General features: G+C 40.9%; 1 protein-coding gene across 3 annotated transcripts in view; it reads right to left on the bottom strand.

Moving 5' to 3' along the window:
• FARP2 (FERM, ARH/RhoGEF and pleckstrin domain protein 2) overlaps positions 1–23897 on the bottom strand; it is a 73197-nt gene that overhangs the window by 21376 nt on the left and 27924 nt on the right. For all 3 annotated transcript variants that reach the window (XM_059855032.1, XM_059855033.1, XM_059855030.1), the window contains 7 exons: positions 22396–22510; positions 14608–14755; positions 13768–13857; positions 12542–12705; positions 12343–12411; positions 10867–10924; positions 9976–10216 (listed from right to left, as the gene is read on the bottom strand). In XM_059855032.1, the coding sequence (XP_059711015.1) occupies positions 9976–10216; positions 10867–10924; positions 12343–12411; positions 12542–12705; positions 13768–13857; positions 14608–14755; positions 22396–22510 (885 nt within the window). The remainder of the gene's footprint in view (positions 1–9975; positions 10217–10866; positions 10925–12342; positions 12412–12541; positions 12706–13767; positions 13858–14607; positions 14756–22395; positions 22511–23897) is intronic.

The following is a 23897-nucleotide window of genomic DNA, read 5'->3' as shown; positions in this document are numbered from 1 at the left end:
CTATACAAAGAGAATAATCTCAAGCAAAACAATTTTGTAGCACTGAGTATTAACTGGATGGACACAATCCACAGCTAAACCTGGTAGAAGCAACAGGTACCACTTTTTAAAAAATTATTATTATTTTGTGGACCCTTTAGAGATTTCTGACACACTTAAGCCTCCTCTTTTCAGCATGTAGACCCCCCCTTGGGTGTGAAAATGACCATTCAAGATCAGCTTTTTTGGACTAAAGGAAGGTGACAGACACACTACACCCAGAGAATTCCTCCTAATCTCACATACTATTTTTCTGATCTTCCCTGTGATAAACAAATTCGTTTCCTCAGATCAGGTAACTAAACAGGTATCAGCACTTAAGCAACTACAACTGAAACACCCTCCCAAGCCTCCCCAGCAGGATTTGTTGTGTCACGAGTGCTGAACCACCCACCCGAAGACAAATGGGGAAATCAACAGCCAACCCCAAACTGCCAAATCATCATTTCCCAAATTACTTAGAAATCATCATAAAATCTTAAAATTTTAAAAAATCAGCCCTCACAGGTATCCAGTATCTCCTCACACTGTCATGGGTGCTGCAGGAGGAGCTGGGAGCTCTCCCAGCTGCTCAGGCTTGGAAAGCACACCCAGGGCGAGGCAGCCCCAGCCTGTGACTCCACATGGACAAAGGCAGGAAGCTAAACAGAGCTGCACTCGGTCACCTGGAAGAGATTCAGATCATCCAGGCTGCTGAGTTAACTATTTGTACACTAGTCCAGCACCAGTTCTGGAGGAGATTTTTGTTTCTCCCTAAGCATTTTGTCCATTCACCCCAGGAAAGCAACACTGAAAAAAGCACTTGTGTCACCTAGCCAGGCACAGGATTCAAGTTTGCTTTCACATGCCAGGAATGCTGAAAAAACCAGCTTCCAAACAAATGAGCGTGCAGGGGTGAGGAGCTTCTTTAAGTTCTTGGAATTTAACATGAAGTAGCAACAAATTCCAGAATCTGTAACTTGAACTGCTTCCAGACAGCCTGAAAGCTCAGACACAGAGGGAACAAATGGGATAGAACTTGCTATAAACCACCCTGCTTTTTTACTTGAGCTGTTCTACCTTTTATCTCCTCCAACAGAAGATGGCCAGGAAATCAATTGCAAACATTGAATCTGAAAGCAACAACCCCTCCCCAAAGCCAGAGTGCCCGATGGAAATGAGGCACATTCACAGAATCTTAGAATGGTTTGAGAGGAAAGGGACCTTAAAGCCCACCCAGTCCCACCCCCTGCCATGGGCAGGGACACTTTCCACTAGCCCAGGCTGCTCCAAGCCCTATCCAACCTGGCCTTGGACACTTCCAGGGATCCAGGGGCAGCCACAGCTTCTCTGGGCACCCTGTGCCAGGGCCTCTTCAACCTCACAAGGAAGAATTTACTCCACCTAAAACATCCCTCCTTCAGCTTAAGGCCATTCCCTCTTGTCCTGTCACTTCCCTTTTTTTTTTTTTTCTTTTTTTTTTTTTTTCCTGGAAAAGGCTATAACTCACAGAGTAGCTCAAGTTAGCTTTTTGGCTAACATTTGTTTAATTAAATATTTGATCTAAGCTCAGTGTGATGGCAGATGACATTACAGGTGAGGACTGAAATTTTCATTCTCATAACCCAAGTCTTCTCCACCAGAGCAGCACAAGAGGACTCCAGGCAAGCAGGTAGGAGGTACAGCAATTCCTCATTCTCACAGAGAGGGATGGTAAAGGGAGAAGCCATTTCAACTGCTGCTCAATGTAGAAAACTCCTCATTAGGTGGAAATATTGATGTGAAGATCAAAACATGTGAATGATTCCCTCTGACATCAAACCTTGGTGCTCTGAGGTCTTCCCTTCCCCATAGGCAGCATCCTCCAGTTACATTAAAAGGGATAACTCTTTCACAGGGATGTTTCTGTGTTTCAGTGGTCTGCATCCAGTGGAAATTTGTTCTCTCCAAGTCACACAAACATCCCAAACTGTTGTCTGTAAATGCTGGGAGCACAGCCCTCCATGCACTGATGTGGGAATTCAGCACTGTAGCACAGATAGTCAGACATGGCTGCATCCTGTACACAACAAATTTCTGCCTCTGCATCACACACAAATGAACTTAAGGCAACATCCAAAAAGGCACCAGCTCAGTGTAATATTCCACATACTCAAAGATGTTCAAGTATGCTCATACTTCTTAGTTACACTACATAGTTAGAAACATGCCCTTAAGCAGACACAGTTTCAGAAAGCCCAGCATACACCTAATAGTAATAATAAATAAAAACTAATCAATAAAGCATTGTAAAAGCTCTGTAGTATTCAAGAGCACAGCTACAGAATCTGGTGAGAATGCTGAGGCTATCCTCCACAGCTACTGTGTAATATTGGTCTCGTAGAAGCAGGCTCCATTTGATTTTTCACTGAGATAACAAGAATAATAAGATAACAAGCTTTTGGCATCACTTCCCAGTTATCTTTTCAGCAGGTATTTCCATTCTTCAATCTAAATCCAATTCCTACACAGAAAGCCAGACTTGAGTGTACAGGCTGGCCAAAACAAAAAATACAGGTTCTCTAAGTTTTATGCCTGGATGCCTAAAATAATTCAAAGACAGACAATTAAAATAGACAATAAAATAGTAACTGAGCATTATGGGATGGACAAAAGCTATGTGAGGGTCAAATGTCAGCAACAGCTCCTTATCAACTGGAGCAACAGAAAACCTTGAGAGATACAACTTTATTATTATATCATTGCTATTAGTACTGCTTCAAAAGCAGAGATTATTTTTAGGCTAAAGCCCTGCAGAGGCTGACTAGAGGACAATGGGAGCCTGCTCTGAGCCTCCCTTCCACCCCATGCCCTGCTGAACCCATCACATGCACAGACCAAATGATTATCTCTAGAATGAAAGTAGACAGTATTACTTTTAGAGTGAAGTCACTAGCAAGCTGATGTACTACAAGTAAAATGCTGGATATTTTCCCCATCTTCCTTATTTCAAAACATCCCAACTAGCAGCTTGTCCCTCTGCAAATTTTCCCTTTAAAAGATGAGAAATAGTTGGGAGAGAAGAGAATCTTGAAAATTATCTGAGAGCCTAAAGATGCAAGAGACTTCAAATTCAAAGGTCTCTTTTTTATCCTCCAACAGGTACAGGTCATGTAAAACATTAAAACACATTTACAGCACTTGGCATGTGCCTGTGAAGTCACATCTACATGTGGTACTACCAGAATCCTAAGGTTAGCCCTAGTTTTATGGTGATGCCCATAAAACAGCTGAAACAATCCCAAATAACCACCCTCCTTTTGCCACCTTTCCACCTTGCAAAAGCCCTGTTTGCAGGGAAGAGGGATTACCTAAACACTGGCCACAGACACCTGAAGGAGAACCTGCCAGCTAGAAAACATGCAATCACCTTCACATGCAGTGTTTGCAAAAAAGGACAATCTTCCAATAAAAACAGATATTCAGGAGAGTTCAAGGGATATAGCCAGTTTAAAAGAAAAGATCTCCACAATAAATATAATTCCTACAAAGAAATCTGAGCTTCTAGTCCCATTTGTATTCCAAGCAAAAGATCTGCACAGAGCAGGAATTTGAAACCCACACACCAGTGTTTGCCTACTGTGCTCTATTTCCAACAGAGTGCTACTGGGGGAAAACTGTGTGGAGAAAGCTGGGAATAAAACTGTAAGATGCCTTGGCTAGGAGAACAAATATTTATTCTATTTCAAAGGTAAGGGTAGTGAAAATAAAGCTAAAAAGCCCATGTTGTCATTTATATCAAAGTTTTCCTTGTTTTATTGCATAAACAATTAAAATTATGAATTAGTACAAATCTGTAGGTTCATAATTGGCAATCTGAACAGACACAAAGATACTCAAAACCCCAACATATAATTCAATAAACATTTCCCATATAAAAGATCAAGTTCAAGAGATCAATTAAAAAATTCCAGCTCTCTTTGTTTGAATGCAATCTTTTCCTGGCAAGAGTAGCACCTATGGAACTGGGGAGTCCCTCTAACCAAGGCACACATACCCCTGTTCGTACCAATCAACAGGAACTTTGGGATTCCAGCAACTGCAGAACATGATGATTTTTGAAAATGTACAGGAAACCTTCCCACAGACCAGGTTCAATTAGTCATGTTCCAAATTTGAACTTCCAAACCTCCAGCCCAGCCACTGGAGTGATCCTATGAGAGCCCATGGGCAGGTAAATAATGAGGAGGATTTTATGATGTCTTTGGAACTGTAAGGTCTCCCCATCTTCAGACAGAGGATGTATATGTACAGCCATACATATACACACAGCCCTTGTGACAAGTGAGGTGTAAGAGTCCCTAAAAATGACAGGCAATGACAGCTAAAGGACTACATTGACACCTGTGGTTACACTCATTCTGTACTGAGTAATTATGGCTTAGAACATTTTGCAAAATGACAATAATGGGAATGACTTACCGACAGGTTTGCACCAAAAAAGCATGAAATTATAATAACTTTTATTAGTGTCTTCACAAAATCTTATCCCTACCAAGACTTGCAGCTAGACAAAATCTACCACCACCACAAAAAAAAAAAAATCAAATAAAAAACACCCAATACCAAACCATAACCAAGCCACCAAGAAAACCAAAATAAAAATCCCTTAAACAAAATCACCTATGACCACAATACAAATAAGCAGAGGATAAGGGAGATCAATACTTGGTATTATCCAGATTATTCAGCAACTCTGAAATTCACTGGAAATTAAAGTGAAAGTTGAGGGTAGCTTGATACATCACCCTATTCCACCCTAAGATAACATATGGCAAGTCCTGGGAATATACAGCATGTATTACTTGACTAATGAATACTTTAAAATTACAAAGTCTACACACAATAGGCAACACAGGTTAGTAAACTTAACAAAGCTTAACCAGGTGGTGGATAGGTCAGAGAATATTCCATGACCCATGTTTTGTGCAAATTGAGTTTCACTAACTGCATAGATGATGATCAAAAATGCTCTCATGTAGTGCTTTACATTTAATAAATGTTTCTAAGCATCAGAAGGGTTAGAAGTACACACATAGAGAAGTACAGGTGGGGATTAAATTGCTCACTCAAAACACTCATTTTGCTTTCTCTCAGGTGCATTGCAGGGTTCAGATGAGCACTGCAGAGCTAAGCCCAGCAGCCTGACCACTGGGAAAAGCCACCAATACTGGCATGCATCCTACAGCTGCCTGTGTTTGCTAAAACAGAGCAGAGAGATGTGGAGGGATGGAGAAGAGCACTGGCACACTCCCTTTGCTGAGCTGCAAACAGCTGCTGGGGGCACTGTGTAGAGCAGGAGAACACACCTGGACACCCCTGTGGTTCTCCTACTGGAAAAACACAGCACCAAAACCTGTGCACTGACTGGAAATGCTCATACCTGTGTGTCCCCAGCTCCCCACAGGGTGGGAGGCACAAAGCAAATGGGCAAGAACCTGCAGAGGTGCAGACTGGGAGAGGAGTGGGGGCAAGACCACTTGCTGGCCACAGCACAAAGTTTACCCCCAGGTTTTATCTGCTCTACCACAGCTCCTCAAATGCTGCCTTCTTGCATGTGATACTTCACAAAGATCTCCATCTTGTCATTTTTCCTAAGTCATTTCCCCTGCTTTCCATGCTGCATGGCTCCCACAGCAGAGGTCACTGCAAGGCTCCTGGCTCTCACACTGCCAGCTCATCACTCACCTTCATGAAAGGAAAGCCTGTGTTCTCAGGAAATAAACAGAAATCAGTACCAGGAACTAAGTTTTAGTATCAACACTGTAACAAAAAATAAAACAAAGCCCAGGGAACAATGCTGGAAGTTAAGCAGCATCACCAGGACTCAGCACACTGCCCTACAGCTCACCACTCCCCTCGTGCTACCCACAAGTAAATGAAAGGGACAAAGCAGGGAAAGACCTTCCTTGTCCCACCTTCTGCCACCTCAGGAGCCAGCCAGGGGAGAAGAGGACAGCTCCACTGCACTGAAATAACCCACACAGCTCTCTGGGAAGGTCTGGGCTGCCACATTCCCTCGTGGGCAGCTGGTTTTCTCTCCATCTCTACCAGAAAGTCAATCTGATGTCTCTGAAGGAAATGATGAAGAGCCTTTGCTCATAGCTTCCTTGCTATAATAAAAACTCTACTTAAGAACCAGATTTTCTGCTCTATTGTGTCTGTCAGGGAAAACTTGAACAAAACAACACAGCTCAGTGTGCAAAGATATCAGAAACCACACGGCTTTGGAAATCAAGTGAGGCACAGAAGGAAACCATGACAGCTCTAGGCTATCAGTCAGCCAGAGCACAGATAGAACTCACAGGGGCACAGCAGCAGCTCTGAACTCTCATTCTGTACCTAAAACCTTCATCTAAACAGATCTGTACCAGGGTCAAAGGTCCCCTCAGCTCTTCCTCACCTGTGGATCCACACAACTTGCCCTAAGGTAAAAGACTGGAATCCTAGTCACTGCCATTCCTTTGGAAAACTAAAAGGGGCACTACACTAAGAATCTTATTGCTTTCTTAAAAAAAAAAAAAATAGAAAATCCCTGAGAGTTAGAACTGCCAATAAAAGATCTGCACAGTTTGAAATAAAAGAAGAAAAACATGGAAGATGTCTTTCCAAACTGTGGTGCAAGAAGGCAAATTGGCAAGCCTGTACATTGAAAATACAGGCAGCTTTTTACCAAGACCTTTTGAAAAGTAAGAGAATTTAGTTGGATTTATTCCCTGTTCTGACACATTTAAAGGAATGCTTGTGATTGAGGCACAGGACATGAAACAGAGGCAGATACAGTTACATGCAATAGCTGAATCCTGATCCTCTTTTTAAAAGATCAAAGACATCAACAGCCTTTCTCTACATCTTTATATTTGTCCCTGATGCCACCACCTGTTACAGAGTTTGCAGACAGAATTCTGTCTCTGCTGATTTTCTTTTCCTTTCTTAGGTTACATAATGTAGTTCATTCTGGGAAGAAATCAGACAAATCACCTAAAAACACAGTTAAAGGCACTTAAAGGCTCTCTACACCACTGCAGACTTCCTCCAAGCCCTGTTTCAAAATGTCACACCACACACCCATGACATCATCTCCACAGGCCTGAATAAAGTCCCACAAAGAGCCAGAACACATTCAACAGGAAAGAAATAAAATGGAAGTAACATACAGCAAAAAAAAAGGCACCTTGTAGTAGATTACTGGAGGTCTGAGCTAATATTTTGTTCTCAATGTGCTCTGTCTTTCTGTGCTGCTGGCAAAGGGGACAGGTTTCTCATGGGACAACACAGATTCCACTCACACACAAGATAAAAGCAAGCACTGTGTAGAATAGTTATACCTTGGTAAAACTAACCTGGAAGAAATGGGTGACTAAAGGAGGTTTTACCTCCTCGAGTTCTGCCTCACATTGAAAAGTATTCCATTGAAGTTTTAGTTATCAGAGTTTTGAGAAATAATAGTATTTTTTAAATGCTTGAGTAAACAATGAAGGTCTTTAATGATATATCAAGACCATATTTAAACTGGTAGCAATAATATTGACCACAAAGTTATGTTTGTAACTAAGCTGCTTTGGTTGGAGGCATCAGCTGTATTAGTGCTGCACTCTCTCTGCAAAGGACTGAAAACTGGGCAGAAGGGAGCCCCAAAACCAAGTGGCTGAAGGAGATGATGCTTTCCATCACCAGATGTGGGTCAGGTGTTATGGATTTCCCATTCTAGCTTGCATATGGTCGAAAAAATGTTCTCACAAGCTGAAGCTCAGAATTTCACCTCCACAATCCACAGCAGTTGGGAAGGACATTTCACAGCTTTTGTTGTTTTGCCTCAATAAATGTTGCTAAATTAAATGTGACCAGTTAAACAACAATTCAATTGTCTTTTCCATTACACTTCCTAACTGACAGCTCATGTCTCACATAAAAGTCACCTGTCTAAAAGAATTTACAAAAGCCCTGAAGCTCTAACTGTTGTCTATAGTATTTACCTCTCCTAACAACCCAATTTCTCAGAAAAATTACAGTATTTTTTCTGAATACAGTCCATATTCTAAAGAAAAAGTTAAAGCTAACACAAGGTTTACCACCAGCTGTCCTCCACAGACACAGGACACTTCTCTGAATTACTTTGTGAGTATTTTTATGCAGAGTGATTAATAATAAGAAAGAAGGGAAATGTGATGGGGATTAAGTGCTTTTAAAGTCTCTGTATATCTCCAAACTGCTGCAAAACATTTGCTGCTAGACTGCTGAGGACACCTGGAAGTCAGCAAATAAGCTTGTCTTCACAAGAAGTTTGGAAACTGCTATTTCCATTTGGTTGGATACACATTCCCTCTTCCAAAGGTAGGCAGAGGCTATTTATTCTTCAAAGCATACCAGACATGTTGCATAGGTTGATATTTTAAAACTGTCCTTCAGAGATGATTTGAAGATTCTTCAGGGGTTTTTTTGATGATGGAAACAAAAACAACCCCAAAATGAGGATCTTGCTACAGTGCAGGAAAACAGTCAATTTTTGGATGCAGCTGCTGGTTAACAAGCATGTGCAGAAGTGACTGTTTTATTTGGATTTTGGAAGAACAGCATATTATATGAGACTCCTACAGATATGTTTACAGCTGAAGGAATCCTTCAGTATACTGTAAGTTGTGATGTCTGCATGAGCCAGCTGATACTTAAAATTTTTTGAAATCAGTGTTTTTTCCTAGATGTAGTATTTTCCAACATTGTAGCCTATTGTAACCCATTCTTGGTGTAGTGTGATGCACAGAAACACGGCACCAAAACTTGGATGTTTTGAGGGACACAGATTTAAAAAAACATTTAAAAATCAACTCTGTTATGTGATTTAAAATCCAGCCACTGGATTGAGTGATATCACACCCTATTGACTTCCAAGCCTGAAAAGCATAGAAGGATCCATCACAAAAATCAAGACCAATCAATTGATTTGTGACTTCTCTGTCCAGTCTTCTTGAGTGAGATTTTTTAAATTATTCTGAAAGTCAAAGGCATAGTTGTCCCCCGTGCTTTGAGCAAAGGGGTTACTAAAGAAAAGGTTTACATCCAAAGGTGCAGCTGTTTCTGAGTCCCAGGAGTCGGTGTCTGTGCTGCTGGAGTCTTCTGTGGTGGTGGGAGGGCAGCTGAGCTGCTCCAGCTGGTCGATGATGTCCGTGAACTGGAAGGCTGAGCTGGACTCGGAGCGCACGGAGTAGGCGGGGAAGTTGAGCATGGAGCTGGCCTCGGAATGGTTGGCAGAGCCGTAGGCGTGCAGGGAGCAGCTCCCGTTCAGGGCCAGGTTGTTGAGGGAGCTGCTCTCGGAGCGGTTGTTGATCAGGGAGCTGGTTTCAGAGGGGCTCAGCAGGCTTTGCATTCTGCTGGCTTGGGCCTTCACCTCAAACAGCTCCGAGGTGTCCGATGGCCTCTCGTTGCCGTTGAAATCGCTGCCTTCTTCAAATTCAAACTCCTCTTCCATATTCATATCCACGGCCTCGGTTGAGTACCTGTCAGGGCTCGACTGAGCAGAGACTGAGCTTTGCTGGAGGGCATCTGCTAAACCAGTGGGCTCTGACAGACACTTGGAAAACTCAGAACCCTTTAATTCTAACCCACTGTACACATAGGAAAATGCCTCAGAGCCCCCAGCAAAAAAGGACATTTCTGCTGGGTCATCATCGATAAACTCCTCTGACACCTGTAACTGGGAATTTGTCAGGGTGAAAAGAGGGGCCCCACGGCTGCCATGCTGCTGCTCTTTTTCAGCAATGAATACACCTGTGGTAAAGTCATCCTCATCATTGTCATTTTTACAACCAGCAACCCTGCTCTCCTTACTACTTCTCACTACATCTACATCTACACCGCAACCACTCTCAACGACAGGACAAGACGGGTCACAGTTTCCTGCAACACTACCAAACCCAACACCTTGGAGCACGGGAGATCCAGGCTGCTGCATCAGCTTCCTCCCCACTTCTTCCACTGGGGCTGCAGTGGTTTTGTCTGGAATCCTTGTGTACGATGCTCGGGGCTCCAAGGAGGAAGGGCTGGGTTCAGCAAACATGGGCAGGATGGAAGTGGGACTGGCCAAGGAGTGAACCGAGTGGAAGGGGGCAGCTGCTGAGGCAGGAGACCCTGGAGTTCTCAAGCCCTCAGTGAATGGGACACTCTAAAAGGGAAGCAGAAACACAACAGATAAAAAGGTTTTGTAATACATAAAAACAAATGCAACATCCAGTTACATCCATTTGCAGAAGGAATATATGGTTCACAGCAGACACTGAACCTGATCCAGCAGTACATGAAAAAGGCAAGGTTTTTTTTCCTTAATTCAGATAACTGGATGGAAAGTTAAAAGCATGTATTTTAAAGCTGAACAAGCATCCATAAATAAGAACAACAAAATGACAGTGAAATTCTGTGCTGCTTCCTTAACCTCTCCCATGTAACACAAGAGCATTCAGTGAAATGATTGTTTCTTGCAGTGTCCTGCAGAAGGCATCTTACAACAGCTTTGAGACTGCAAGAGAGCTGTCAGACAACACCTGGAGATAAATTAATCCTCTGAAATAACAACATACTAGAGAGTCCAACACTTCCTTTTCAGTTCAGTAGAATTTTGAGCAAAATATTACTCACTTCACACTCCATTGGCTACAAGTATCAAATCAGGAACACCAACAAAAAGAACTGTGCAGCAGACAAAGAGCAAACAGTGGCAGCAATTCTGGTGAGTTGACTCCTTCACTAGCACCTCAGAAAGCTGTTTGTCTATGCCCCTGGCCACAACCACAACCCAGAGAGTGCTGCAGAACTGACCTGCTTTGGCACGTCTGCGTTGGAGGTGCGAGTGGATGCTCTGACCTTGCTGTGCCTCCTGTGGAACAGAGCAGCCTGTCAGCATCCAAGACATGCTTCAGCCTCATTCCTTCCCCCATCACTCATGGCCATGTCACTAGCCAACAGAAACATCTCAAGTTCTGTTTTACTGTGTTTTGTTAATAACTGGTTCAGGTTTTAAAAGGTCAAAAGAGTTGTAAATTAAATGATGCAAGATAAGAAAGGTACAAAAATGGAATAAAGCAAGATCCAGATCACTCACAGAATCAGAGAATCATTAAGATTGAAAAAGGCCTCTAAGATCCAACTGTTCCCCCAGCACTAACCCATGTCCAAAGGGCTTTATCTCCACCTTTTCTGAACACCTCCAGGGATAGTGGCTCCAACACTTCCCTGGGCAGCCTGTGCCAGTGCCTGATCAATTTTCCCCACTATCTGACCTAAACTTCTCATGGCACCACTTGAAGCCATTTCCTCTTGTCCTGTCACTTGTTACCTGAGAGAAGAGACTGACCCCACCTGGCTGGTGGGGATCTCCTGGTACCACTGAAGGAGACTTCAAGAACAACTTGGGGCTGAATACTAACTAAATACTAAACAGCACATTTTAGTTTAACTCCATCCCTTTTCATTATTATAAACATCTACAGAAGAATGGCTTCAGAAGCAGAATAAGCTAATCTTCAACAATTGTACAAATTTTTAAAAATACAGCCAACCATATAAAATTTTGTATGTATGTTAGACTTCAAAAAGTGATATCCTGCATTACACTCATGGTTAGATTCATTCTATGTCAATAATTAAATAGAAAATCAAATTTTGAAATAGAAAAGGAGCTCAGCTGGAGTCTGAGACATTAACATTATTTATTAATAGTAGATTAATGCAGACTTTTTAACATTCCCATTAAGTCCCTACAATCTTTTGTATTAGGAGTAAGAGTTTCCCACACATAGTTTGGATTTGGAGTAGGAGGAGTTTCCCACATGTAGACTGGACAGCATTAGAGTCAAGTTGGGAAAAAACAATTTTATAATGAAAACTTATATTCTTAATTTATATATTTACATATTTAGAAACAATTCAGTATTTAGGTCACAGTTTCAAACTTGCAGATCCCAAGTTCCATTATGTGCTCTGCCACTGGCTGACTGCACAGCTACAGTGGCACAGACAGGTCCTCAATGACATTATGGAATCTTCAGCACGTGCTGAACTTTCAGACAGCTAAGCCACATTAACCATAGACATAAAAATGTGGCACCAAAACTTTTCAAAGCCTCTTATATCATCACAAAATAATAAATGTTTTACATTTTAGTTCAGCTCCCTTAAATTTGGTAACTGAGAATGAGCCTGCCTCCAAGCAGCATTAAAACCCTGAAATTCAGGCAAGAAGGGCACTGTGAAAGTCTCAGCTATGTTTTGCCTTACAAAGCCATTTCATCTTACCTTTCATATGGGGTTCTCTTCATCCCACTGTCCTTAATATAATCCACTAGTTGCTTCTGTGTTCGTCCACTGTGAACCCACAGAAGTACAAAGGTTATCAAACACAGGGGATGAGCATTAGAGAGGAATGTCTTTAGAACACTTCTCCTTTTTGCTCTCATTTTCTAAGACAAAATGAGTGTGCTCTGTTTCTCCCTACCTGTATCTGAAAGATGACCCTCTGGTGAAGAACACTGCTTTAGCCTTTGGCTTTGGCTGGTCGAAGAGCCTAAAGAATGTGTGATACTCAACACAGATTTTCCAGAAGTTTTTACACTCATCCCTACTTCCCAAAAGAAACTCCAATGTATCTTGATACGGGCCCTGGGAAAAAAAACATAGAAGTTCAGTAGCACCTAAAATGACAGGAAGGAGAACATGAAGGCACAAATGTGTGCCAACAAAAAAGATGAACTCAGCAAGATGTAGGATTTTGCTAAGTCACTTCTCATCTGCTTTAAAACAATGGTAGTGATTCTGAATGCAGTTAAAAATTATTTAATACCTGTCCAAAATGTTTGCTTACCTTGAAACTGTAAATGTGTTTAAACAGCTCTTGACTTTAGAAACATGCTCAATATAGCCCACCTTCAGAAAATTCAAAGAAATTTAAATATTCAAGTGAAATAGTAGCTATTTTAAAATACTATTCCTTTTTTCAGGAGTTCTGATGCTTGTCTCCTAGAAATTCAGACAAAACCAGAAAATACTGCATATGTCAGAGTACAGCTATCACATGAAATTTCTCAGGGTCTCTTTGTGAGACCATTGCTACATCAGCAGACAGTGTGTCCTGTTTCAGGTATTCTTGATATCCTCTATTTTGATATAAATTAAACACTGAATGCAATCTAGTCATCCAGCATGGAAGCAACAATTTTGATGACATCTGCAATGAAAAACATCTACTGTAAATCAGCCAAGTATGCAAAATGACACTTGTGCTATAGAGATCTATAGAAAAGATGAAGCAAAGGTAATCATACCATCCTTAAAATTAAGCTACAACAATAGTTTCAGCCACTTATTCCTACCTGAGGTGTATCAGATAATTTTCTTTTGAATCAAGAAGGTGGATCCAACTTTTTCAAAGGAGAAATACTGAGAAAGGCTGCACCAAATACTTGGGTCTAGTAATTTTTTTCTGTCTTACATTTATACATGTGTAAGCTTGTGTCAAGGATAAGCTGAGATTGGAACACAAAACCTAAAGATTCTAAATTGTGGGGTGAGAAAGGAAAGATTGACACTTGAATGATGCAGCCAAACCTGCCTGCTGAGGCTGTTTTATAAAATCACAAACTCCAGAAATGTTCATAATAAAATAAAGCACAGGTATTTTTTTCAACACTGACCAGTCTATATTACAGTAAAAGTCACACAGACCTCTGGGTGGAGCTTAATAAGGAATCTTTTCCTCTTGAAGCTCAGCTTACGGACCTTGGACCAGTTGAAGGTATTGATTTTTGTGTTACCCTGAATCAAAATGAGAATGACCAAATGTGAGCAAAAGTTTCAGAAAATCAGAGTACCAAACAAAATTCTGTTGTGGGTATATAGATGTGTTTGTATCCATATGGATTTTTAGTTCTGGTGACAATATTCCCTTAAACAAGACAGGCCACTAAGCAGTCTGAGAGGGATTGCAGGACTGATGCACCCCCAAAAGAAGCTGCCCCACAGTAAGCAAAGAACAGGTAAGACACAGCTGAGTACCCAAACAGAAATATTTCTCTAAACCTCTGTGTTTTGGGGAGAGGAAAACCCTATCATTGCATTCATAAACAGGACTCTGAGCACTGAGTTGCTTCTTTTATACAATAAATATAGTAACACTAATTGGTCCAATCACTGCAATCAATCAGCATTCCTATGCAATAAGAACAACAATAACCAGCAAAAATCCACTGGAATATTAAAATAAGAGAAACCAAACCAAAATTCCAGGATGACAGACCTGTCCCAGGGCTGTTCCAAAAATGAATTAATTGATGATTTTCTCTCATCACACACCTAACTGCAAACAAAGCCCCTCTACTTCACTGTCACTTGGTTTTGATGCTCTGCACAAGAACAAGCTGCACCAAACAGAATTTTGGGGGCTTAAATGACACTCCCTGACCATAGAACATGTTAAATTTTCAAGGCATCAGAGACACCTGATGTTAAAATGAGAGACTTACTCCAAGACATGCTAAAGGACAGAGTCTGCCATCCCTGCCATACCTGGAACACCAGCACACCCATGTGTGAAACTGCCAGGTTGATTTTGGTGCCCTCACGGTCGGAGGCAAGGTGGAATCTGATGCCATACATCTCCAGTTTCCTGGCAATTTCAAGCACTTGGAAGTCAGATTCAGCAGGAGTTTGACCCCTATAATGAGGAAGAAAAATAAAGTTTTAAGAACAATCTGATTCTATAACACTGCCAACACGCTTTTCAGCTGAACTCTGGTACTAAATGAGAATTTTCTGTCTCATCTAGTTGGGTGGTTTCACTCCATGTCATGTGTCACACTGCAAGTTCTGTAATGACACAACTGATGGCCAAGGTCAAGTGCATCCCAAGACAAATGCTGAGAGAGATATAAATCAGCTCAGAGCTTTTTCCAGTTGAGAATCTAGAAAGTTGAACAAATCCAAATTCAATCCACAGTGCTCCTCCTTCTGCTTGCTTGCGGACACATTAGCATTAACACAGATAAGAAGTGAGAGCTGGTAGGGTTGCACAGCCAGCAAAACAGAAACAATGTAAATATTGCAACAGAATGACCCTTTTCAGGTCAGGTTTTGGGACCACAAAATTATTACTCTATTACTACCAGGTGCCTTTGGCTGGATAATTCCCTCCCTGCCAAGGAATCCAGAGAAGAATCTTTAAAATGAAACCTCAACTGTTGTCAAAATTACTTTAAAAACAAGAGGAAGCTGTACATAGGCAGGAGCAACTGCTCTGTGAAGGTGCACAAGGTCCAAAAGAGCAACACAGAGACTGCTCATGACCTGTAACTCTTTCAGCCCTCACTGACTGCTCCCTGGGTTGGCTGACATCAAACCACTAACATTTTGCTCTCCTGCATGAAAACAGTCCTTTTTTTCTCAATCCCCCTTGTTTTTTTCCATGAGAGGGAGTGCATTAGATTGTAGTGCATTTTCAGTGGGTACAAGAGCTTTTCCCTGTAAGTCAAAACACTCTGAGTTCATGGGTCCTGACAAGGAGTTAAAGATCCTCCAAGAATGAGCAAATGGTGCTGTGGAAATGAAGGAGTTCTTGGAGTCATAGAATCATAAAATCATTAGGGCTGAAAAAGACATTGAGGATGATCAAGCCCAGCTATTGCTACTGATCATGCCCCAGTTACACTACAAAGCACAAAAGTGTTTATCACAAACATGAGCATGTCATCCAAGTAGGTCTCTGAACTACAAACACCCTGCAAGAAAACTCTACTACCCAGTTTTAGGCATAACATGGTCCAGGAGAACCAGGAAAAGCAGGAGAACCTTCTCCTGTGCTAACCCCAAGGAAACCCCACTGCAGAGCTGCTGATGTGGGGTCCCCAGCCTAAGTGGACACTCCATAAGATGAAGGAAAACCAGAGGGGGCACAGAGATGCTCCAAGAGCTGGAGTCCCTCTGCTCTGGAGACAGGCTGGGGGTGCTCACCTGGAGAAAAGAAGGCTCTGGGGAGACCTCATTGTGGCCTTTCAGTTCTTAACAAGGGCTTTTAAAAAAGAGAAGGACTTTTTCTATGGACAAAAGGTGATAGGAGATGGGGAAATTGTTTTAGACTAAAAGAGATGAGATTAAAATTACATTAGGAGAAATTCTTCCCTGTGAGGGTGGTGAGGCCCTGGCACAGGGTGCCCAGAGAAGCTGTGGTTGCCCCATCTCTGAAGTGTCCAAGATCAAGTTGGACAGGGTTTGGAGCAACCTGGGATAGTGGAAGCTGTCCCTGCCCATGGCAGATCAAAGTTTAAGTTCCCTTCCATCCCAAACCACTCTGGAATTGTGTGAAACACCAGCAGCACAGGACCTGCTGGGGCATTCAGAGCAGTGAGGCTGCATCAGCCACAGCTGGATAAACTGACCCCCTACATCACTAGTGACAATGATTAGAAATAATAAATACCAAATTACTTCCATGTGCAAGTTCACTAGGATAAATGTAATGATACACAGAAGACACAGGTGCTCAAAAAATTATTATTTTATTTACAAAAAACCAGTGCTGAAACCAGATGAGATTCCTGCACACACAGACTAAGCAAATTTTACAAGCCTTTTTTTCCAAGAAGAAAGTGGCCTTCCTTTCATAAATCTGCATTTCCTTTTATTAAAACAGCTGACAAACTATTTTTAGCATTACCTATTTTTGTCTACTATGCTGTGCCAACCACAGCATCACTACTAAATAAATTCTCCTGGTCCTTGACTGGCTTTTCCAGTCATACTCCTTAAAAATACCTCATTCTCCCTACCTAGAATCATGTGTTAGATCAAACAATTGTTTAGCTCCATATAGATTTTTTTTAAATACAAATAGAGAATACTGAAGTGAATTATTACATTTGAATTAACAAAACTAGGAATTATGACAATGCATATTAACCCCAAGTAGGAACTGTCTCTACAATTCAGAATGCAATTATGAAACTTATTTAATATGCTACAGTTTTAAAAATAGAAGTAGTTAGAAAAAGCAATGATTTTTTTATATGTAGTATAATTCTCTTTAGTGTAAAACACACACACACAAAATGCCCTGAGAAAGTAAACCTGAATGCACACAGCAGCATTTCAGCAGTGTTCTGTTGCCTTGCTCATTCTGGAGGGAAAAACAAAGAATCAAAAACACTACAGCAGGAAATCACAAATTTATTTTGCCAGCTGCAGAAGGCAGAGATTCAACGACATTCCTGACTTTACAAGCTCACCCCATAATCCACCCTTATCCAAATGTCAATATTATGCAGCCATGTAATAGAAAGGGAAGAACATAAGGGGCACAAAAACCTGATTTCAAATGGAAACAGAAATGCCAAACAACAGAGAGAGTAATTTCCACCACTGTTACTACTACATGGACTAGTTATGTCTAAAAGCTCAGACTAGTAAAGCAGATTTCCCTTCCCCTCACTGACATGAGTAACACTGGAGAGTAAATGCTTTTAACATTGCTTTAACTGTTGTTTCATTTCCACCACAGATTCCTCAACTACATCAAAAAACCTGGAGTACCATGGTTCCTATTTATTAAATACACACAAGACAAAAGAGGTAGATCATAAATCCTGCTTTTGGCCAGGGCTTCCTGAGTTACACTCTGAGCACTGTGTGTAACTCCCACCCACGCTAATTCCTGCTATAATTCTTCTGAATACAGCGACATTAAGAATGAAAGCAGGGCTTTGTCTTTTAAAAAGGGTGCTGAGGTTGGGAAGGAGGGTTGGAAGTGAAGGAAGGCAAAAAACCAAAAAATGGCAACTAGAAAATTGGAGCTCTACAGTACTAAAAATTCCTCGTGAACAGTCTGGTGTAACTGATGTAGAACCACGGACTGTTACTTCATGTACCATTAGATATGATCCCAAGCACAGCACACCTCAGGAAATAAACAATAAAAATAAGATACCAGCCAATTTTAAGAGTGTTCACTTTGCACAAAACCTGCCTGTAGCCAGCAGAGAAGGCTGAGCCTGGTGTGGAGGATTGGGAGGGGAGCCAGGCAGCTCTGATTGTACCACAGACAGGTACCAAGTCTGGTGTAACTGATGTAGAACCACTGTTATTTCATGTACCATTAGATATGATCCCAAGCACAGCACACCTCAGGAAATAAACAATAAAAATAAGATACCAGCCAATTTTAAGAGTGTTCACTTGCACACAACCTGCCTGTAGCCAGCAGAGAAGGCTGAGCCTGGTGTGGAGGACTGGGAGGGAAGCCAGGCAGCTCTGATTGTACCACAGACAGGTACCAAGAGAGGCAGCTACAGAAATTGCCCTCAGATGCTGCCTGCAGGCTTAGCTGCACAGCCCAGCCCCAAAACAATCTGCTCTAATTTTGTTCAGCCATTAAGCAGATAAATCTACTTAATCTTCCCCAGGTCAATGGATAACACACTAATATCAGTATTTCCAGCAAAAATTGCTGTCAGTGCAATAGGTGTTGGTGTAGAGGTTCCTTACAACCATCCAGCTAGACAAATATTGGTTGTGATACGATATTCCCATGGCAATGAACTGAAAATAAATGGTGTCAAGTGTTAAGTGATTTACAGGGCATTTAAACCCAGTGATTAATATAGAACATTAAAGATGAAGTGTCAAGTTAGAGATTTTCTAATTTACAAGCAATTTAAAGAATTTGAATTCGTGGACAACTAAGCTAACAAGCTGTGAAAGGACGTGAGGGATAACAGTAAATGTAAATATGAATCTATTAAATCTTGTACTTCTTTCCTGTTTAAATATGCACAGACAAAGAAACCACAGACATGTGAACACAGGCCAAATGTGTCATGTTGAAGCCTGCACTCCCCTTGCAGCAAGTATTCTACTACTCACAGGAAGGCAGAAAAAATTGTATTTTGGGTGTCTGGGTGTCAGGAATTAACTGCACCAGCACCAATACACTATCTGCAAAATATACATCTTTTATTTTTAATAAACTATAGAAGATAGTTTTTATTTATTTCCATTTTATAGAAATAAAATAGGTTAATTCAGGCTCTTGGTGAAGCAATAATTAATGTGCTACACCAAAAATATAACTCATCTTGTTAACCATTACTATATTTGCAAAGTATAGAAACCATATTCCTATTCTTTTTGAAAGTAAAAGAAAGTATTTCCAAATGTAAAAGAAAAAGATATGTTTAATAGAAAATAAGCATTCAATTGCCATCTTTCCAATTACAACAGTCTCCATTTACAGAATGGATTGGATACAGAGGTTCTGTTTTATTAAGGGTGATGACATTCTCTCCCTTCTGATAGCAACAGTGAAGCAATTAAAAAAAAAAAAAAAAAAAAGAAAACAGGCAGAAGGAAAGTGCCACAGAAACAATCTGGAGGAGATGAGCCATCCTGCCAGAAATAGGTTTCTCTTCCTGAACACCTGGTTTGTACAAGAAATCTCTGTCAGGAGCAACCATCAGTGGAAGAATCACAGAATCCCAGGATGGTTTGGGTGGGAAGAGACCTTAAAGATCATCCAGGACATCTTCCACTATCCCAGGCTGCTCCAAGCTCCATCCAGCCTGGCCTCAAAAATATTAGTCTGCTAAAGGTAACTAGGAGAATAATAAAGTAAATTAAAGGAAATGAAATATTCAAATAAATGGAAAAAAGTAAAAATGTGACACACCAGGAAAATATGAAAGAGAAGCATTTTTGTCTGTCCATCTGCACTGTGCATCCTCATCAGAAAAAAGCCAAATGCCCAGGTGCCTGCTCCTTGGAACAGAAATGAGGAAAAATGTGTCTGCACTGAGAAAACTCAGAATCCCCCTCACCTGCTGAAGATGGGAAAGGGTGGTCAATATTCCCTGAGTAAGGGAGAGGGAAGGGATGTGTGTGCTAGGCTGGGCTGGGGTTAATTTTCTTCACAGCAGCTGGTAGCAGGCTGAGATTTTCTATTTGAGCTGGGAACACGCTGATAACCCAGGGGTGTTTTCCTTATTGCAGAGCTCAGCCAGAGCCAAGGCCCTTCCTGCTCCACACCCAGCTCCCCAGGGAGGGGCTGGGAGAGGGGGCACAGCCAGGACAGCTGATCCCAGCTGACCCCAAGGATATCCCATCCCATCTGGCCTCGTGCTCAGCACACAGAGCTGGGGGAAGCAGGAGAAGGGGGACATTTGGAGTGATGCTGCTTGTTTTCCCAAGTCACTGAGACCTGTGATGGGATCCTGCTTTCCTGAGGATGGCTCAACACCTGCCTGCCAGTGGGAAGTAAGGAATGAATTCCTGGTTTTGCTTTGCATGCTTTTGCTACACCAGTTTAAGCTGTCTGTACCTCAAGCTGTGAATTTTCCCACTTTCACCCTTCCAAATCTCTCCCCCAGCCCACCAAGGGGGAGTCAGCAGCAGCAGCATGGGGCTGAGCTGGGGTTAAACCATGGAAGCCACAGCTAATTTTAAGACTGCACTGCTTGAAAAATGACATTTCTCTATAAAAATGTTTCCAAAGGCACAGGAGAAATTTGAAACATGCCTTCAAGGTATCCAGGTATCACTAACATTCAAATGAAACCTTTTCTAATCTCATGCCTCAGCTGTTAATCTAAATGTGGCTTGCATGGACACTTCTTAAAAAAAATTTTTTTGCCCTAAAATAAGTTTTAATAATTTTAATAATAATAATTTTAATAATATGGCAGTATTAAATGCAACTCCTATTACACTAATTTTGAAAAGTAAATTTATGAAGCAATGAATCTTTACCTACTACCCTTCCTCTGATTCCTTCCCGACAGGCAAAAATACAAACTTTCCTTATTGTAACCAATTATTAGAAGAAACTTATTTGAAAAAAAAAAGCTCAAATCAGATCAGAACTACCAGTCCCTGACTCAGATTGCAGTCACAACCTTTCTAAGAGAAGCAAACCAGGAAAATTCCCCACAAGCAAAAGCAACTGAACAGAATCTTGATATGTGACTAATGCTGGGCTGCTCTGCCCATGCTCTGAGGGTACTTAGATCTAAAAATCTCACATGTCACCTCCAATTTCAGAGCCATCAGCCTGCCCTGCATGGTGTCATCAAAACCTTGCATGACCTATTGGTAGCTCCAGATTCCACAGCATCTTGCAGTAGTATCACAATATTGCTACAAGTTCTATGAAAAGGATGTTCCCCTTTTAATTTGCTTTCAAATTACTAATTATTTCAGCACTTTTCTTCAGACAAGAGAAAAATAATGAAATTAATGGTTTCCCTACTCCAGCTACTTTCTCCCAAGGTGAAGAATCCTAGCATATATTTTGGTTTACTTCAAAATTACTTTAAATTACTTAAAACGTTTCCTTTGTTTCTTCATCATTTCCACAAGCACCTCAAAAGGTTCAAAAGCAGAAAAAAGTAACCACCTGATTTCATGAAGAATCAGCAAAACCGAAGTTTTATCATTAGCAATAATTTCAGTACAAGTTAAAATGACTGCTCATAAACAGCAAATATCTAATTACTGAAATTCTCAGGAACTAATTGCCCAATACTACAGGATGTGTCTTTAAACACAGATGCTTCCCTGAAAACTCTTTGTTCTGTCTTAAAAGAAAATCAGTCAGCAACAATCCAGGAGTTCACCCACAGAGAACAAAGAAAAATCTAAGTTTGGATTAAAACACAATAAAATGTGTGTGTGGACATTCACAATTTTTAAAAGAATTTCAAATTGCTAAATCCTAATATGCAAGGTCTCAAAAATTACAGAAAAATATGGTTCTGCAGTTCCTGACTCCATGTTGGAACTAATCCTATATTTGTGGCAGAGTTTCTTTGTCACCAATAATCTTCCCTTAATTCAAAAATACTCAGCTGTTAAGATAAGGTATTGCATGAATTCTGATGGAAGTTATTTCCTCCCCACTCCCTCCATCCTTCTCCATCTCCCTTATGCCTAATTTGTAGCAAAAGAATACAATGCAATTGATTTCTAATTATTGAGACAAAAGCAAGAGCTCTGCATATGCTGGCAAAATTGAGCTTAAACTTTGTAGAATGGAAATTCTGAAGAATTATTTTGCCTAAACCCATTATTACATGTAAGCTTTCTTTGGGACCTTATTAAAGGCACACTGCAAAAATCACTTGAGGAAAAAATTACTGCCCAACAACTCCATCCTGACTATGTAACTATTGCTACCAAACTTTCTTGCTCAAAGTAAATGATGTTTAATTTACACACTCTTAATGTCATCCTGTCATGCAGCTGCTCAACCTCTCCTAGGCAAGCCCATCTGCTGCTCAGGGGTCCCCTTGGTGGTTTACACTAATCCTCACTTACACATGCTTCCTGTGGAACTCCAGGATCTTTCCTTCAAGTTTTTCCTGGTTTGGCAAATACTGGTTTGTTTTCAGGTGTTCTCGATCTTCTGATTCATCAAAGTCCCCTATTTCAGCTACAACAGAACACAAAACTATGTTAGAGGAAGAAAGAACAATGGAAAAGGAACAATGACAGAAAACACTTGGTAAGAAATTACAGAGACCTTTAAGTGCTTCAAATTTGTGCATGTTTTGCATCCAGCTTCATTTTACCAAGATCACATTTATGCCAAGCTGACTTCCTGGGGATTACAGCAGTATTTGAACATTGTCTGGAAAACTTAGACTTCTTCAGGGTGTAAGATGTGAAATGCTTAGAAGACCCTGAGGTGGTCTGAACATTTCCTCCTTACAAATACCTTATACCAAACAGCATATTTCAATTTATTTTTTGACTATATAATTGTAAAATAGTAACAGACAAGGCTACTTGGGAAGATGGTAAGTTACAGCTGGAATTTTGGTTTCCCCTTCATGCATCCATGTCTTTCAGATGCAATGCTGTGAATTTAAGAAGATTTACAGAAGAAAAAAGCATTATTGTAAAGTGCAGAACAGCTTCCACCTGATACAACACAAAACAATCAGAAGTCTTTGGCTCAGAGTATAAAAGCCCAAAGCAGGCAGAACATGTGGCAAATGTACATAAAATTACAAGTTGAATAAAAAAATTTTAAGAATTTACTTTTTCTGATTAAAAAAATATGAAGTTGCAACATTAAATTCCAAACTAAAATGTTTTAAAATATAAAAGTACATATGTTGTCCTAAGAACTTCCCAAAAACCAAGCTGTGAAGCTCATTTCTATGGAAGAATGCCAAAAATTCAAAAATTAGACAAACACAAGGGCAACCAAACAGATGCAGAGTCAGTCTGTGGTGCTGTGCAGTGATTATGGGATGGATGCAGCAAAGGAAGAACTGCAATATGCTTGCTCTGTGCCTGAGGGCATCTGCCATCAGCTACTGTCAGAGAAAGGAGTGGGATTGCTCTTAACAAGAACCCAGCAAATCCTATTTAAAACCTAGCCAGCACAAGAAGGAATGAGTCAAAAGTACTGAATATTTTAAATATTTAAGTAAAATAATTTCTGTTGAAAATGAATCTGTTCTTTCTCACATTTTCCAGAAGAGCAGAATCAGGCTAAGCAAGGCCTGATGGTGAGATTCTCTCATCAGCTCCACAGTGCTGGAAAACCATGAGCAGGTTTAGTTTTGCACACACACAAGACAGATTTGCTCTTCCAATAAAATCACCAGAAGAAATACTATTATAACTGTATTGCTATATTGCATTGCACAATTAGACAACCAAGACCTACTCAGCAGTGCACATGTGAAGAATCACTGATCAGCTTTTGCTTCCAGCCAGCAAAGAGCCACCAAAGACTCTGTCTGGATTGCAGACCTGTGAACACTTCACTGCAGCAGTTTGGTGTCTGAACTCCCTCAGGGTTTCCA

This window comes from Haemorhous mexicanus, chromosome 10 (genome assembly GCF_027477595.1).
Source record: "Haemorhous mexicanus isolate bHaeMex1 chromosome 10, bHaeMex1.pri, whole genome shotgun sequence".
NCBI lineage: Eukaryota > Metazoa > Chordata > Aves > Passeriformes > Fringillidae > Haemorhous > Haemorhous mexicanus.
This window is presented reverse-complemented; position numbering and strand designations above follow the sequence as displayed.